The sequence below is a fragment of the Mercenaria mercenaria genome, chromosome 10 (assembly GCF_021730395.1).
Source record: "Mercenaria mercenaria strain notata chromosome 10, MADL_Memer_1, whole genome shotgun sequence".
Taxonomy (NCBI): domain Eukaryota; kingdom Metazoa; phylum Mollusca; class Bivalvia; order Venerida; family Veneridae; genus Mercenaria; species Mercenaria mercenaria.
In genome coordinates, this window is record NC_069370.1 from 77,306,930 (window position 1) to 77,327,396 (window position 20,467).

A 20,467-nucleotide genomic window follows, 5' to 3' on the forward strand; every position below is an offset into this window, starting at 1 on the left:
ATCTATTCCAACAATATGATCATCATTATCCCCGATTCTACTATTAAAATCCCCAGACACATAAATTGGTCTATAAGTTTGATATATATAAATGTTACTGAGCAAAGTATCATAAAATTCACAAACATCCATATGTCTAGAAGAATTGTTTGGTGGTAAATAACATACACAAGAATAAAATGAATAACCAGAGCATTTATCAGTAAATGCAAGCCATACCATCATAATTGTTATTTAATATATTGATAAAATGTATGTCACTTAGCCATTCTTTCACTAGAAAGCCAATGCCCCTGAACCTGATTTAGCGTTAACATGCATTTGGTTTCTATTATTTCCAAACCATAAGTATCCTGGTAACTTAATTACGTTTTGACCTGTTAAGTGAGTTTCGCTTATGCCTAAAATGTCAAAATCAACACAGTTTATACATTGTTGTCTTAAAATAAAATTATCACTGTCAATGTTTGTACTGAATCCATTCACATTCCAAAACCCAATATGAACCTATTGTCTTCCTCCTCTGTAACCATTTCCCGATTTCCTCCTCCAATGAATCCTCGACCTTGACCACAATCCCTACGTTGACCTTGACCTCTACGTCGTCCTTGATGTTGTCCATCCTGTCTATATTGATTACGGAAACCATTACTGGCATGGCCAGTCTGATTTGCACCATTATTATTGGTACCATTTTCCTGGTTATTACCACTCTGTTGTAACTTATTTGTGAAAACACGATTTCCTCGAATGGAGAGCTTTTCCCCTCTGTTAACTGCATTAACCACTGGCCGTAGATTGCTAGCTGCTAGCCTTTCCTCTCTTGTTTGGTCCTCATGTACAAATATATCACTGTAAATAGAGTTACACAAGTTCTTTTTAGCACCAGGTACCTTTGATCGATGTTCTTTATTCGCAAAAGTTACAATTACAATGCCCGGTGTGGGAGAGTCTTTGTTTGTATATGGAATACGTTTAACTTCTGAAACCGATATTCCATTCAGCTTCATATGATCTCTGATGATCATATTAATCTTTTCCTCTAGATTTTCATTAACACTCTCAGGACGTTTTCTGAACACTAGATTCGATGATTTCACATTTGGTTGTTCAGTCTGTATGACATCATTGAGGGAATTAATATTTCCACTCATTGTCTCCAGCTCACAATGTATGTCTGTCCTAATTGTGTCAATGCGTTCATCTAAATCCTTATTAACACGTGTGTATGTTATATTTGGCACTGTATTCGCAACTGCTTTTATTAAGTGTAATTATCGTTTCTGCATAGTCCGTACGTTTAAAACCAACCTCTATTACAACTGCGTAAAAGAGACTATCCTGGCTAAGTGGTTAAAGCAGTGTAATGGGCAGTTCTTGTCCCAATTAGTTTTATCCCCGGCGAAAAAAAACTAGTTGATTTTATCTCCAGGAAAATAAAAGGTCTGTTTCTCTCTCCTAACCTAGTCCCCCTTTAGTTTGTATGAACAATCAGGGAGAAAATTGACCAGTTTTTTCTCCCTTTAGTTAGTTTTGGTATCCACACAAAGAAAAAAAACAAATCATTTGGGTTTTTTTAACCCTTTGGTTTATTGTTTCTACCTTAGTTTTGTGCAAAATTATAAGAAAAGAAACTAACAGTTTGTTTTCCGAAGTAGTATGTATGTGTCTGCATTTCTAAATACATGTAATACTGGTGAAGTGAGGAGAAACTGACTAGTTTCCCCTCTAGAATGTATATACATATCTGAATGATAATAGACAGTGAAAGGGGGAAAGACTGTTTAGTTAATTATACCGATATTCAAGAAAGGAGCGAAGGATGAACCTGGTAACTACAGGGGAATAACCCTTGTAAGTTGCTTTTCAAAACTGTTCATGTCAGTAATAAACAACAGACTGAAAAAATGGTCAGAACAGAATGATATTATAACAGACGCTCAATTTGTTTTCAAATCAAAGTTTGGTACTACAGATGCACTTTTCGTTCTTAATGACATTTTTCAGCACCATTTAAGGAATAAACAGAGACTTTACTGCTTATTTTTGGACCTCAAGAAGGCTTATGATCTCATTGACGGATCCTCCTTGTGGATAAAAATGATAAAGAATGGAATTGATGGCAAATTGTTACAAATCATACGCTCCCTGTATCAAAATGTAAAATCATGTGTTAGACAATTTAATAACTTGTCGGAATTTTTCGAGTACGATATTGGATTATTTCAAGGGGAAATATGTTCGCCATTTCTATTTTCTTTATTCATCAATGATCCAGAAACTAGCTTGCACGAAAACCTTAATTCAGGTATAAATCTAAACCAGTTATCTCTATATCTAATATTGTTTGCCGACGACGCTGTTATATTCTCTGATACAATTTCGGGATTACAGCAATCAATGGACAACTTAAAACGTTACTGTGATAAATGGAGATTAACTGTAAATGTCGAAAAAACTAAAATAATGGTCTTTAGAAAAGGGGGCGCCTTGAGAAATTCAGAGAAATGGACCTACGATGGAATAGAAATAGAAATTGTTGACCACTTTAACTATCTCGGATTGGTTTTAACATCCGGTGGCTCATTTCGAACAGCGGTTAGTACACTGGGGGGAAAAGGCTTAAAAGCAATAGGATCGCTCTACTCAATTATAAAAGACATAACTGTTCCGACAGAAATCATGTTTAATCTGTTTGACGCTTATGTATCTTCAATCCTATCATACTCAAGCGAAATCTGGGGTTTGTATAGAACGCGTACATAGAAAGTTTTTGAAGTGGACTTTTAATGCTAAAATCTCAACTAGCAACCTACGCTTGTATGGAGAATCTGGCCGTATGCCGTTAATCATTGAACGCAAAATAAGAATTATTAAATACTTTTTAAAAATACACCAAAGAAAAGAAAATTGTATATTGACAAATATTCTGTCACGCCAGTTAGATTTAACGAACAGAGGAATTGATAATTGGTCTCTTAAAGTGAGAAATATGTTGAACGAAATAGGATTTGGTGACGTTTGGATTTTCCCCAGTTCAGTGAACATGGACCAGTTTATTACAGTTTTAAGGCAAAGACTAAAAGACACATTCATAAATGAATGGAGAGAAAATATGAACTTCCACCCATCGTTACATATGTACAAAGAGTTAAAACAGGTGTTTGAAATGTCAGATTACCTGAAAATTCTGAATAATAAAATACTATAGAAGGGCTATTCTTAAAAGTTCTCATGACTTAAGGATTGAAAAAGCCAGACATTCTGCAAACCCCATACCGAGACAGGAAAGAAAATGTGTTTTTTGTGACCTTAATGATTTGGAAGACGAGTTCCACTTCATTCTAAAGTGTAACTGTTATGCAGAACTGCGCAAAAAAGATATTGGTAAATATTTCTCTGAAAATCCAAGTGTTTTTAAATTCATGGAATTATTAAACTCGACAAATAAGAATACATTAACGAAACTTGCATTATATATTACTAAAGCTTTTAAATTAAGACAGTCTAATGTTAGACCAGATGTCACTTAGATATTAGTCTATTTATGTTCATTCGTGTTTTGAATTTACTCTCACATCTTAAAATTCATATTTTGTGTTATGCTTATGTTAATTTTGATTTTCTTGCATCTTTACATGAATATGTATTTTATGCATGCCAAAAAATTATGTTTATATGTTTTTTGTTGTGTCGATGAGCTTTTTATGCTTAAGACAAATAAAATTTATGTTATGTTATGTTATGTTATGTTTAGTTTGTTATACCCTTCTTGAATGTATGTTTCTGCATTGTGAATAATACATGATAAACGGGAAGAAACTGTCTTTTTTGTGTGTGTACAAAAAAAGGGGAAAACAGCGGGACAATATGGGGGGGACAGCTAATTGGATTTTTTTCCTTTTCTGTGTAAATAAAATACAGGGGGAAACAACTGTGGGGGACTGACTGGGGGAACTGGGATGTAATAGCAAGTTCGAATCCCGCCACGGGCTCTTTGGATATTTTTCATCATAAAATGTTACTCTCTTTCAAGTTCTGTTACACCATACTTTCGTAAAAGAAGATTTAACTAACTAACCACACATTCTTCAAGTGTTTGTATCATATTTATAGTTTCTTACACAAAATTTCGAGAAACTCACCTTTTTGTTTTTATACTTATTGATATATTGAGGCAAAAAAAGACAGGAGAACGTGGAGTGTAATAAAACATTATTTGAAGAAAGATTATATGTGAGAACTCAACTGGTTACCAGTCAACAAACGTGTAGACCAAATTATCCTGTGTCATGTTTTTAAGATAAAAAATGGCCCGGACTACATGGGAGACAATTTTATCCCACAGGATACTGTTCATTCATATAGGACAAGGTTAAGTCACAAAGGTGCTTTTGCTGTTCCAAAGGTCAAAGGTTTTGGGTTAAAGTCCTTTTTCTTTTCTGGTATTTCCCTATGGAATAAGTTGCCTGCTAGTATAGCACAGACTGAGAAATTACCTGTTTTTAAAACGTTAGTAAAGAATTATTTACTAGACAGTTTAGCATATTTACTTTAATGTGTTTTAATAACTATTCTTATGGCCTTCGATGTATGAACATTTTAATTTAAGCTCGCATTTTACTTTTTGATATAGTTGTGCAATTTCCATCTAGTCACATAATTCTTTATTTGATATAGCTGTGTAATTTCCATCTAGTCACATACTTCAATTTCCATCTAGTCACATAATTCTGTAAACTCTGTTATGCCTCTCTATGTCATGCCACCAACACAAAGGACCACAATGGAAATAAGAGTTTTCTCTTTTTTGTGTAATCCTTGGTGACGGTGTGCCTGTCATGGCTATTTTTTAATTTCATGTATGCATTATGTTATTATGTTGTAATTACTATACATGTTGTTTTTAATTGTCCATGTATGTGCACTCCTTTCCGAAATAAATCTATCTATCTAAGTGTATTTAAATTCAATGAACAGTAAATATTACAGAGGTTTATTGACGATACACATTCGAGAATAAAATACCTCGCAGTAGGTAGAGACAGGATACAGAGAAATGAAAGGTGACAACTGTAGTTCTGATATAGAAAATGAATACCACTTATTTGAATGCATGCAAAGAACAGCGTAATACGAAAACGTTTTATAACATTTAAGATGCTCAATTAAGTTCATCCTAAAACCTTGGAACCTAAAACGTTTTTATTTATTTATTTATTTAGATCTCATCGGCATGACATAAGTATGCACAATATAGTAAAAAAACACAATAAAATACATGTATATGCATTGCCGCCACTCTCGCAGGGTTATAAGATATCATTTATGTTATATACATAATTCAACATTTACCAACGAATATACATAAAATCGCTTATATAAAATCATAATTACAAATTTTGTCATATTGTCTGATCTCAAATGTATTAAAGTACGCAGAGATGTTGTCCAAATAATGGTTAAATGCTAATGCATCAAGTTATCCAATCCAGTGCAACTTGAATCAATTTTAGAAGGCAAACTTTCGTTCTATTATCTGAGATCACATAGTCCAGCATAATAAAATTACTATACATGGGCTGAGTCCAGCGGAACAGACACAGAGCAAATCAGCCACACCAAAGCCCAGCCCGACCCGGACACACACTATTTGCCATTCAGCCAGTTAAGATATACTGGGATGTCAGGCAAACAGTATGGATCCCGAACAGACCTCACCCCAGCGCAGCCAATCCGCACCCCCAACAAACCGCAGTCATGCTATGGTTGGTTTCCACTTGACACTGCTCAAGTCTCAACTTTTCAATAAAACATATGATCGGAGGTGACCGTTAGTACAGGTTAGACTGTACCAAGTAATTATTATACTCTTAAATGTTAATGTGAGAAACAGAGTTACCTCTTTTCTCAATGATATTGTAACAGGTCTTGGCAGTAAAATTTACAATTGCTTCCTGATGTAGTAAGATCTTCAATTTATCGGTACATGACAAAGCCTCAAATCCAATAAACAACTGTTCTGCATTATCAAGAAGAGGATTCCTTAGTTCTGTGTACAACGGACACTCCAAAATTACATGTTTTTCATCCTTAACAATATTAAAAATCCCAATGATTTGGCAGTAACTACAATGCCTTTGTTCAAATGAAACATTGTTATAACGACCTATTTCAACATTAATCGGAGCTGTACCACTTCTAAACTTGGCGATTGCACCCCTATGGGCTCTATTTAAAACAGTTTTACAATATGGTTCAGTTTCAAAATTTTCTTTAGAACATATATAAAATCTATGTTTGTTTCTACCATCTCCTCTACGAGCATTCACTCTATCAACTTCTGATCTCCATGTTGCAATATATTTTTCTAGCAATTTAGATAAAAGAGCTTGACAAATATGAAATTGCTTGAGTACAAATCAGTATTAAAGTAATATGTCAAATCATATTTTGTGAACAAAATTTCTACTTTGTAATTCCAGTTCTTACAATTTCTACCTCTAACATTATGTGCCCATGTAAAAACCTTTTTATCCAATCTTTCATCAGACATATTAACAAATCTAGACCACTGATTTACAATAGCTTTCTTAGTTTTACATATCATAGGACTCCAACCAATCACCGCAGCATTTGGTGGTACTTGCCAACATTTAAAAAGTACCGCGCTGCTCTATGTTGAACTGCATTAATACAACTATACCCATCATTAGCCCAAATACAAGCTCCATATGTTATAATTGGAATAATAGTAGATTCAGATAACTTGGTGAATGCCTGATAAGGAAAACCGCCGACTGACTTTGCTCTCGCAATAAGTAACCCCAATGCCCGTCCAGCAGACTGTGCCACAAATTTAGCAGTGACAGCATAATCCAGATGTTCAGTCAAAACCAGACCTAGCTACTTATATTGAGAGGCATATTCAATCTGTGAGTTTCCACATCTGAACAAATGGTCACATCTACCGACAGAAGGATTTCTAAAGTGTACAACATTGGATTTATCAGCATTTATAAGCATAAAGTTTTCTTTACACCATGAATCTAATTCAACAATTAAACATTGCAAATGTTGTGCATTATCGGCTGTTAGTACAATATCTTCTGCAAATAATAATATGGCGCAATGCTCATCATCAATATCAATACCTTTACCTAGAGCATTTATTCTAATGGGTAAATCGTTAATATATAAATGAAATAACACTGGCGATAATGAATAGCCCTGTTTTAAGCCTGTTTTCACATAGAACCGGTCTGTGAAGAAGTTATTCCCTTTGACAGAACACATTACATTGTTATATATACTTTTAATTGCACTTAATAGCTTATTTTCTATTACATGGTTAAGTTTTCCCCATAAAATATCCCTATTTATCGAATCGTATGCCTTCTTTAGATCAATGAAAGCACAAAATGTAGACAGTTTCTTTTGACGCCGAGTGTCGATAATATTCGTCAGGGAAGATAAATGATCTATCGTGCTACGTCCCTTTCTAAACCAATTTTGTCCTTCAAATAAAACACCATTCGATTCAACCACTGAAGTTAGCTTACTATTCAACAAGGAGCAGTATATTTTGTAAACTACTGATGTAATAGCAATGCCTCTATATGACATAGGATCCCTTGCATTTGCAGTTGAGCTTTTTGGGATTGGATTTATAATACTTTTCCCCCATATCTGAGGTATTTACCTGTATTATAATAATAGCAAATAATAAGCAACATTATCAGTTTTAAAAATATTTGCAGGTAGCTCATCAACTCCCATTGCTCTGTTACACTTTACATCAAAAATTGCTTTTCTAACATCTGTCACAGTAAAACCTTCTTCGGTGGATAGTGAAGAATCAGGTATATGCCCATTATGGTATTAATCATCATTGTTAATTACATGTATACTACTATCAACATTTAACAATGAACAAAAATCTGATTTCCATTTATCTAGCACCTTGTAGGGATCACATACAATATTTCCTTCTACATCTTCTACCTCATATGGGACAGAATTTTTCCTATTATCTCGTATTCCCATTCTACCAATATTCTTCCAAAAATCAGGCTTATTGTTCTCTGCATCAAAAATTAACTCATTTTTTAGTTTAAGCCAATGCTGGCGTTTACATTTCTGCACCTCTTTATAAAATAATGTCGCTTTTCCATTACAAACAAATTCTTAAAGTACATTTTTCTAGGACCCTTTTCTCTGACCCATCGGTTTTCTGCTTCACACATACTATCCCATAACAGTTGTAACTGGTCATTTCACCATGGTTTCAGTGTGCGATGACGCTTCTTACTCTTACCAAATACAATACTAACCACATTTTTATTAAGTTTACGTGACATTTCATGTTTCATACTACAACATAATGTATCATAAAAACTATCTACAACATTCTGATGATCAAGGTCAGATTCAGATAAGGATATCTTATCATTTACAGATGATAGAAATACATCATCATTAAAACAGTTTTTTGGTAAAAAGCTTGTATCATATTTTACAATTTTTCTACTAGGTAAAATTCTTGCATTCTCATGTATTTCAAGCTTTCTATTAAAGCATGTTTATGTGTACATACACGACAATAATGAGTGATCCGTAAATACAGTTGCTGATTTGTTTTGTCTGTTACCTTTACTTACTGTCACTAGCAATTGATACCCTTTGAAGTATTCAAACTGGGAAATCGTCCAGGGTCAACCATTAATTTTTATACTTATCTTGTTAACATGTCAAACGGTAGGCAAAAGCAATCAGAAGAAAACCAAGGCACACCTTCAGCCAATGTCTGCATTTGATGAACTTTTCTGTAGAATCATAGTTGGGCCAAATCAGATAACCAGTACTGTGACAGGATGTCCGGACCGGGCACAGGAACCATAGGAACAATTAAACACTAATAACTATGTACAAATTTATTTACAGAAAAAAGTGATTATCTACAATGAATGAAAAAATAAAACTAAACAGAATGGGGAAAACGCTGAGCTAAATATCTGATGTGGTTTTTTTGGTTGTTGTTGATTTTTTTTTTCACAAGATTTTCATTTCTCATAATTACAGTTGATTTTCATCGTGACGGTTAAGCAAATAGAGGGTTGATCGTGAAACTATTGTATCTGCATTTTGTAAAATTTTCAGGAGGAAGGAAAAACTATTTAATTTGAAGATGTAAATGTTGTATGGAATAAAAATCATCAATATAACATGAAATACTTTTATAAATATATCTCTTTTGACAAAATGTTAATCTTGAAAGTATTTTTCAAGAAAATTGGTAAAATGTCAGATACAATAGTTTTACCCTGAAAATGTTCAAAAATCACCCTTGAAGTTCAGAATGAAACTATTGTATTTGCAGTTTAGTTGATATTTTCTCTATAAAATGACTCTAATTTCAGTAGAATCATTAATTTATCAGTCATTATCCTAGTTTGTTTTTTTTGTATTTTGTTGTATTTTATACAACATTGTTTTTGTTCATTGCGAAACTATTGTATCTGCATGTTATTGTAAAACAGATCAATTTAGTTATGTCTTAAGTCAGAGATGGATTTATTTTCACTTTTAGACTCTAGCAATTGGAATATAATTGAAAGAGAAACTATTTCAAATAGAAACTGCTGCCAAACGTGGTCCTATGGATGGATGGGTGGACCCTTAGTTGTATTTTTATGAGTAGTCTCTGATTTGTTCTGGTTTTTACTGTAGTAACTTACTAGAGATACAAGTTCTTAAATCATGTCAGTTTGCTTGACTGTTTTAGCAAGTTTAAAATGTTAATTGTTTCTTTGATTAAGGTATTAGGCATGTAAAAGAGTACCTCCTTTTTGAAGAGTATTCAATTCCTACCATAACCTACTTTGACTGCAATTTTCAGGAGTGTGTAGGTTCAAGCCCCACTGGGACCAATATTTCCCCCTTATTTTCATGTTTTCTAGTAAGTTTTTACTTCTTTCAAGACTCATTATTGATTTATTGTAGAAGAGTGGAAAAAAATAATTTTATAAGCAATTTTTTGCAGTTCAAAGTGAATTTATCTCTGAAACAGAAGGGGTAGTGTTAGACATCTTCAAAAATACTGAGTTACATGCGGTAAAAGTTCTCTATTTTGCATTAACTTTTTAGATTAGATATTGTAGAAGAAATGTAGGTAGGTTTTACTTCAGCCCCAAGGTTATTTTTGAATGAAGTTTGCAAAATTAAGAACAGACCCGTGGGATTCGACCTTAATTTTTCAATGTTGGAGTTAGAATTCCTTCTCATTAAATCCGTTTACTTCAGTCATCCTTGAAAAAATTATATTGACAGTTTTATTTTGTGTTTTATAGTTGCTTACCAATTGTTTGATGTTTCTTTTATCAAAATTAATGGCAAAATGAATTCTATGCGAACGTTTTGGATAGTGGCCATCGCTTTGAAATTTGTCTCTACTTGAGCTTGAGGAAATATCGTGAACTATACAAAACTTACAAAAAAAAACGGCACGAAAAAAGTTTTTTAAAAATTACAACAAAGTGCGAAACACGGTCAGCTTTAAGAATATACCAAGCAAATGCCATTCTTTAAACATTACTTTTAGTGGCCCAATAACTTAACTTAGGTGATATAAACTAAATTCAACTTGTATTTAAGAAATAATAAAATTAATGTTTTGCTGTATTTTCTCATTGAATAAAATATAGCGAGGAGTTCTGATACATAGTTACTAATTGAATCAAAATTGCATTGAATTTTTCAAATTAAATGATGGACTGTATTTTATTTAAATATAAGAAATGGAAATACTAGTTACTTTGATTCTAACATTTTCTTTAAAAATACCCTGAGCTATGCTGCATTTAACTGTAACTTAAAAGCATCAAATGCGGTTGGATGCACTTGTTTACATGCATCCCATTGATACATCATTTACCACAAGTTGGCCATGCAGACTGAAATGTACCATATTTTCGTAAAATAATATCAAGGTTGTTTGTTCAATATGGCTGAGTAATGAGGCTTAGTATTTTTCATGAATTTAGTTTATATTACCTAAGTTAGTCAAAGAAATAATTAACATTTAAACTTACTAAAACAGTCAGACACGCTAACTGACATGATTTAAGAACTTGTATCTCTAGTAAGTTACTACTGTGTAACAGTAATAATAATACAAAAATAAGTTGTATAAAATACAACAAAATACAAAAGAAAAAACTATGATAATGACTTATAAATTAATGATTCTACTGAAATTAGAGTCATTTAATAGAGAAAACATCAACTAAACTGCGGATACAATAGTTTCATTCTGAACTTCAAGGGTGATTTTTGAACACTTTCAGCGTGAAACTATTGTATCTGACATTTTTCCAATTTTCTTGAAAAATACTTTCAAGATTAATATTTTGTCAAAAGGGATATATTTATAAAACTATTTCATGTTATAATGATGAGTTTTATTCCATACAACATTTACATCTTCAAATTAAATGGTTTTTTCTTCCTCCTGAAAATGTTACAAATCTGCACAACTGTTTCTTATATTGCAATATTTTTTTTAAATTCTGAAGGGAAGGTCTCTGTTTCAAACATTTTCAACTAATATAATGTAAATTTAAGTGATTTAATGAAAAAAATACAGTTACAATATATATTTTCTACAGAGCAAAACAAATTTTTATTATGAAACTATTGTATCTGCACTGTGTCAGATTCAATAGTTTCACGATGAACAAAATATGATAATGCAGATACAATATATTTCACTTATTCTTGATTTACAATGAAAAGAGAGAAACTGAATTCTAATATTTTGTCACATTGTGGGTATTAATCAGGCAGTTAAGAAAATGACATAAAACCAATTTTGGTCAAAATGTCAGATACAATAGTTTCACGATCAACCCTCGAAATGTTTTACTTTTACTTTAAACTTAGAGTAGCACTAAAATTAGGTAAGTTACTGTCCTATTAAATCGCGAACACGTTGACCCCATTCTGACTCCCCCTGTCCGGTGTTTGTATCCTTGAGCTGGCTAAGTCGATTACAAAGGCTAACGGCTTGGCGGTTAAGGCACAACCATTGGACGTAGAATCTCTACGCTGGGAATTCACATCTTGGCGAGTAAAGTAAATCACGGGTATAAGACTTCCGGGGATGGGGGAAGGGGGGGGGGGTGTAGTCATCATCAGGAAAAAATCTTCTGCTGGAAGAAGCTAAAATATATAACATATGGTAAGCACCATAGCAAATACAAAAGTGGGCATAAAACTGCTCCTTTGGGTACACAATACCTCCGTAGGTTCCCATAAAGAATACGTGCTATTTATACAAAATATATGTGCTATTAAGTTCATACGTCATGTGAATACAATACGTCACTTATACTTCCATTATTTTTCCAATTGATTACTTACTAGTCTAAAGTTAAAGTATGATAAAGATATGAAAAGATTATGGTGAAAATTATAGATAAGATGATTACAGCAGCTATTATTTACAAAATTAACAAAAAGCAATGCCAGTTAAAGCTAACACAATAGCTGGTATGAACGTATTATCAACTACCATTCAACGAAACAGACATAATAAAGATATTCTTTAAACTGGCACACAATGATTTTAAATTGCAATTAAATAACTAAATATTAAATATGCGGTGCTATGCTTGTAAAGCCCATACATTTATACATTATAATATAATAAGTACGGGCGTTCCATAATTTACAACGAAAAATACGATTTATGACAAAAAGTAGCTAATAACTACGTTACAAAATTTCCAATATAAAGTTTACAACTTACACAAACGAAACATTTCAGATTCTTCTTTCGAAATAGAATCTATACAATAGTCTTAAAAATTGAGTTAGCTTGACGTATCGAAACGAGCTAGTCTCTTGCCGAAAAGTAAACTTTTTACATAATTCTGTAGAATGAACAGAAAAGTTACGTAATAAAATCGTATTTCAAATATAATACAAATATCTAACAAATACATTTCTTATCTGGATCGAGCAAAAACTTAATTTCTACTTTAAAAAAGTGACATAGTGTCATCAAGACTGTAATGCTGTGTGCATTAAGGATTTTTTTATATCTAGTCAAGTCAATTGGTATCTTTATTTCCCACCAATAATTAGATTTTGCACGGGAAACACGACATAGCCGTGAGCTCTAACTATAGCAGCAGTAAGGAAAAATGGACAGTTTAAGGCCCGTTATAATGGTCTTGGGGATAAAAATGCAAATTACTGAAGTTTAGAATACATCGAGTTCTTTATAACTGAACCGAATTTTATGAAATTTACATGGAAATTTAAGTTATGAAATACAGAAGATAATTAGAAGTGTAATATGCGTAAAAAAAAATACAAAATGATGATAAAATACCTACATTTACACTACAGATACGTTGAGGCCCGTATGTCAGTTTGTGACAAATACATTTTATTTACTTTTGTAATTTGTAGGAAGTTCTCCTCTCCATCTCAAATCTAGAAATAAAATTGCTTTTTGTTAAAGGATCATGTATTGGAGGATGCAAATATCCAAGCTACTGCGGACCAACTTGTGAAATTGGATGTCAAGATGGTTGTAAATTACAACAGTGTAACCAGTCTTGTGATTGCGTGAATGGATGTAATCATAACTACTGGGGAAACAAATGCCCGAACCTCTGTAGTGAAAATTGCAAGGAGCCTGTAGACTCTGCAATATGTGACAGTATCGATGGGACCTGTCTTGACGGATGTAAAGACAATAAACATTGGGGTAATAAGTGCATTTCATGCTCCGATGGTTGTCTAAATGGAACCTGTGAACAGAAATCTGGGGACTGCACAGAAGGATGCACGACAAAAACAGTATATGGTGGGCAATGTAATGTACCATGCAGTGACAATTGTCTAAACGGCACGTGTGGGAGAGCCGACGGATATTGTAACGAATGCGTAAAAGAACATTATGGTGTACAATGTGAAAATAGCTGTAATTTAAATTGCATCAATAGCATGTGTGATAGAGTGAATGGATCTTGTGTTTATGGATGTAAAACGGGCACCTATGGAGACCAGTGTGACAAAGTTTGCAGCGACAAGTGTTTTGATCTGAAATGTGAGAGAGACGACGGTAATTGTACTGATGGCTGTGTATCAGGATATCAAGGATTCCATTGTCTGACCGGTACGTGCAATATTTATTTGAAAAAAAAAATCTATGTTATATATAGTCTGTGGTAAATTGTTATCCTGTGGAGATTTTGCTGTTTTTGAAAGTCATGTTTTTATGATAGCATATCCACCACCTATTGAGAATTTCATTTTTTTCGCATATCATTATGGCGTTCATTTTAAATGTCAAACTGGTTACCATATTTCAGTGAAATATATCGCTTTGTTTTCGATTTAGCCTTTAGTTAAAGCATTATTGTCTAACTTTATATTTATAAATGGTAAAGGTTCGTACTTTTATAAGGTTTATCCACGTATGAAGCGATTTTTTATTCATGAAAAACATAATTTTCAAATGTTATGTTTGGTATTAAAATCTTCCTTCTGTGAAATGGCAAATTATTATTCAACCATTTCAAGAAATTGTATGTTTATTCAAAAACATGTTTAAGATATTCATTTTACATAGTATCAATTATTTTAAGACGATGTATTCATACATTATTCGTGACAGGGTGTAGTGAAATTTCCTTCTGCAATGAAATACTGTTACCTGGTATAGAGATAAGACAGGGATTATATCCGAATTTTCCTTTCATTTTAACATTATCACTTAAAATAGAAAATTTTAAAGAACTAAGAGTACAGTCAGCTTTTCCATGATCTGACACAGAAAGTCTGACATAACTAAAATTTAAGTAGTATAAACATTACACGATTACATGCATTGTTGACAACCAAACGTCACCATATGAATTAGTTAGTATTTCTGTTGAATCTGTCTTACATCTCTCAGAAAATGGAAGTAAACATGTATACTTGTATAAAACAGTCTTTCATAATAGCTGTTATAGTCTCAAAGATCTTTATGATTAGATTTCCATTATGCCAAACTATAAATAAACAGATACATGTAGTTTCATTCCATTTTTATACACTAAGAAGCATTTGATAGTATTATCATTACCTATGTTCTTTCCTGGTGTGATGTCTTAATAAAGGTAAATTCAGTCACTTTTAATTCAGTATTTTTAAACTTTGCTGTGAGTATTACAACCACCCTTGAATAAGTCTTGAACAAGACATTTTTTTGACATTTTCTTACACAAAAATAATGCAAGAGTTATAACCGTCGGATTAAATTGACGTTTGTGTTTTAACTTGGCACCTCCCCGTGGCCAAGTAGTTACGACTGTTGGTATCAAATCAATTGACCAAAGTCTATTAATTCGAGCTCTGTCATGTTCGTCATGTGAGGAATCCTGCTGACCTGTGAAAGGTAAATAAATGAATCTGCTGGGTGGCAACCCAAGCCTGCAAAATGCCCGGATTAAAAGCTAGAAAATTGCCATGTATCCTCAGCTGTGTGAGTATGATGTAAAACATGTACTAGTGGTCAACATAAGATTGTCTTCAAGAACTCGCCCGTTCTATTTTGCTTTGTTGAGTTGTATTTCGCACCGTAACAATTGAGGAATATGACAAAATGCTTTGCATAGAAGAGGAAGACACCGGGTGCCTATCCAAGCATTGTTACAGACACGGACAGCTGCCCGGGTAGAACCAATACTCATAGGTACGCCAGATAGATTTCTACCTAGCATGAAAGAATTCTACCTCATTTTTAAAAAGGGTTTCAGCGGGAAAGTGATTCTAAAATTAAAGTCCTCTAACCACTCAGACATGCATTGCTCTGAGACTTACGGCATTTGATAAAAGTAAAACGCCACAAAATGCATCATAAGGTAATAATGATATTGAATCTTAGAATTAGTTCACTGTTATTTGATTTAAGTAAACGTTTGAAAATAAAACATTCTTTGTAGCATCACAGCAGTCGATTTGTTTCATTAAACAATTGAGAAAAAAGGAACAAAGCGAATATTCATTTTTCATATAGATTTGATTTGGTCTTGTCCGTGCCCGCGAAATGATGGTTAAGGAGGAACCACACTATAACTTTTTTTCAGAGCCCACATTATTGAGTGGTACCAACAAAAACTGGAAGATATTTTTGATTTAGATCTGTGTATATTTTTACGTTTAATGCATCAGTGACGTTTCCATGACGTCGCAAACATGACCACTTCGCGCACTTTTGACGTCATATATACGGGGACAAAATCTGCCTTGAAATTATTGTACCGGCAATATTTTTTAACGTAAATCCATAAATTATACATGAAATGAAAGCTGACATGAAACTCCAGACGATGATTTAATCGGAATGCTCTACGTTTTCGCGTAATAAAATGAGAGCCAAAAAACGAGTTTTTCTTTTTACTTAAATTTCCACAAAAAATAACTTCGCTCAGCATTTAAAAAAAAATCCATCCGTAATTTTTTTACCAAAATTGAATATGTTTTACACTAATACGTCCTGTAAATATGTAGTAAAAAACAGAAAGTTTTACCGTGTCGTTTTGTGGCTATAAGAACTTTTTAAGCATCACTACAGTAACATTTTTCGACGCTGAAAAAAAAATGACGTGAATGTGAAGATATGGCCCTTAAGGTTAGGCAAAAAAAGTTTGTTTCTGGTAACATGCTAAACAAATAGGGTAGGTAGCTAAAGTGCCACCAGTTTTATTTACATTTACAATTAACTATAATAGATTTTTATTTAATGATGATTTAATCGGAATTGCTCTACGTTTTCGCTTAATAAAATGAGAGCCAAAAAACGAGTTTTCTTTTTACTTAAAATTTCCACAAAAAATAGCTTCGCTCTGCATTAAAAAAATATCCATTCGTAATTTTTTTATTAAAACTGAATATGTTTTACATTAGTATGTTTTCTGAATAACAGTCAAAATTAAGAAAGTTCTGCGGTGTCGTTTTTAGGTAGTTAGCTGTTATGCTTTGATACTAGGTCAACAAATTTACGTTTTCTCGACGTCACCGTTTCAAATTGTTTTTGAAGAATTGACAAGTTACGCAACGTTCAGACAAACATGAAATTGCATTAGTTATCCCATTATTTAGAAATTGTGATAGCTTTTATGGAATGTGTAATCACAGAGACGGTAACACTATCATTAGTTAACATACTGCCAGATCCGAATATCTACCGTTCATACCCGAAATACGGAAATATTATGTTTCTGTGAGGATAAGTACTAATTAAAGAATAGGCTGAGACTATGGCATTCGATTATAGTGATAAGAATAATTATCACATCAGCGGAAACACTAGTGTAAATTTCCTTTCAGTGACCTCATTATCTGCGTGGTCATATTCGAAGTTATGCAAGATATAAACGTATTATTTGAAACTCTTCTAACATATACAAAATTATTGCTAATACATTTTCCGCAAAAGAGAGTTATAGATCAGAGCCTATTTAACAACGCAAATAGTTAACATATTTTATTTACTTTGTATAAAGCGTACCATATTTATGTAGTAATTTTACAGAAATGACCGAATATTGTCTATAATAGCATAAAATATTACACATTTGTTCAGAGCAAATTGGCCGATCGCGATCACGTGCTTGGTGTGGTCAAAAAGACATGTAGACTCAGATAATAGCGCGTAGTTCTGCATGGATTTCTCGACGCATATTTTACGATTTTTATCGCTTCTTTATTACTAGGTATACGATATATTACTCTAGATATCTTAATGAAAGTAACATTCATTTTTAGAACTATTCAAGAACTATTTCATAAAGGTATAGTGCAAGGCTCAAACCCGATCCCAAGGGTCGTCCGGGCTCGAACATGGGTGCCAATATGTCAAAAAGCAAAAACATTACGAAAATACACTTTATTTTTCTGAAAAAATAGTTTACATCAATTAAGGCTCTTAAGTAACACGTTTTGGCGAATATCAATTATTTCTATGGAAATAAATAGTTTTAGGTAAGTTTTGTCCGTCTGTACGATCTGCAGACTTGCTGTAGGGACCGTATAACGCTAATCTTGGTCGCATTTTTTTCGAAAAATTCATCAATTTCTTTTTATTATAAAAAGCGTTAAGAGTAAGATATCAAACTGAAATTTCTTTTAAAAAGTAGTTGGAAATATTGTCTAATCGAATATGAAAAACAATTGTCTTCCCCGATGAGCACGCCGTCGGGAACATTTGCTGAAATCTGCCATTTTTGACTTAAAATATTTGCCGTAAAATAAGGAAAAAATGCTTATAAAATTTTTACTTTGGCGAAATAACTGCAAATTAAAACTTGTTTTGTCAGAAAATGACAAAATTTGAAAGTTTGTGACAAAAAAGACAACATCTTTTCGTCCGTCTGTACGTAATTTAGGATAAAAGCTGTATTTCCGTACTTTTCCGTACGGTAAAAGGCAGTGTTTTTTATTAGCCTTCACATAATTGTAGAATGTTCCAAACACAAGATATTTTAATGAAATAACTTTTATGAATTATATCTAAACATTGTATAAGCAGATATGTAACTTGTATATTTTTGTCGCCGACGGTTTCGTCGGAGGACCGTCTCAAAATGTATCATTTTTTTTTCTGAAAATATGCATACTTCTTCATATATTAAATAGAGGGGCTGGCCTGGTAAGAGGAGTCATATCTTCATAACTTGATGTCCGATTTTAATAAATGATACCTTGTTGCAAAGGGTAAGCAAGTACCTAGAGAAAACAGGCCACGTTAGGTTCGAACCCGGTCGACTAGGGGTCAAGGTCATAGGTCAAATTCCGGTAATATTCTCAAAATATGAACTTTTCAGAGCAGTCAAGGCAGTCCTGAAAGCTCAAGCACTATCTTCACTGAGTCCAATGACACCATTGGAGCAATTCTCACGGCTCCACGGGGCGGGCCAGCTTAGTCTTGGCCAGCACCCTACTGCAAATAACAAGTTTGCTCATTTACTGATACCTGTCCTGAGCTCTGATGGCATCATATGGACTTGTAAGTAGCTTAAATGTAAAGCTAAGACATCTACAAACATATTCATATATGGTATAGGTAGGTACCTGGGGTGTAGAAACTCGAACAAGGGTCAAAATCTAACATAGTGTCATTATCAGCTGAAATTCAGTATGAATTTAATACAATACCGTTCCTCCATGTATTACCTCCCCTGACACATATGGCTCACCAAGGTTTTCGAACATGGTCTTAATCCGTAGCCAGGACCCATACCTAGTCGACCATGTATTAAAAGGGTACAAGTTTATGTCAAAAGGGACCCAACTGGGTTGAAAACCTTCCAGACATGGTCAAAAAAGCCATTTCAAATCTACTTCGTTATCGTGGCATGGCCTTATACCTAATACTAAATAAATTACAGTTAATTGTAACTGTGTAAATAAAAACTGGCGGCACTTTACTTCATATTCACGTCATTTTTTTCAGCGTCGAAAACTGTTACTGTAGTGATGCTTAAAAAGTTCACAAAACGGCACGGTAAAACTTTCTGTTTTTTACTATATATATACAGGACGTATTAGTGTAAAACATATTCTATTTTGGTAAAAAAAATACGGGTGGATATTTTTTAACGCTGAGCGAAGCTATTTTTGTGGAAAATTAAAGTAAAAACAAAACTCGTTTTTTGGCTCTCATTTTATTAAACGAAAACGTAGAGCAGTTCCGATTAAATCATCATTAAATAAAAATCTTTTATAGTTGATTGTAACTGTGTAAATAAAAACTGGCGGCCATTTAGCTACCTACCCTACTTGTTTAGCATGTTACCAGAAACAAACTTTTTTTGCCTAACCTTAAGGGCCATATCTTCACATTCACGTCATTTTTTTTTCAGCGTCGAAAAATGTTACTGTAGTGATGCTTAAAAAGTTCTTATAGCCACAAAACGACACGGTAAAACTTTCTGTTTTTTACTACATATTTACAGGACGTATTAGTGTAAAACATATTCAATTTTGGTAAAAAAATTACGGATGGATTTTTTTTAATGCTGTGCGAAGCTATTTTTTTGTGGAAAATTTAAGTAAAAAGAAAACTCGTTTTTTGGCTCTCATTTTATTACGCGAAAACGTAGAGCAATTCCGATTAAATCATCGTCTGGAGTTTCATGTCAGCTTTCATTTCATGTATAATTTATGGGTTTACGTTAAAAAATATTGCCGGTACAATAATTTCAAGGCAGATTTTGTCCCCGTATATATGACGTCAAAAGTGCGCGAAGTGGTCATGTTTGCGACGTCATGGGAACGTCACTGATGCATTAAACGTAAAAATATACACAGATCTAAATCAGAAATATCTTCCAGTTTTTGTTGGTACCATTCAATAACGTGGGCTCTGAAAAAAAGTTATAGTGTGGTTCCTCCTTAAGTGACTGCA

At 33.2% G+C, this 20,467-nt stretch overlaps 1 protein-coding gene across 1 annotated transcript in view; it reads left to right on the forward strand.

Moving 5' to 3' along the window:
* LOC123561072 (uncharacterized) overlaps positions 1-20,467 on the forward strand; it is a 97,718-nt gene that overhangs the window by 47,999 nt on the left and 29,252 nt on the right. Inside the window, exon 4 of the mRNA XM_053516549.1 lies at positions 13,529-14,188. Coding sequence (XP_053372524.1) covers positions 13,529-14,188 — 660 coding nt within the window. The remainder of the gene's footprint in view (positions 1-13,528; positions 14,189-20,467) is intronic.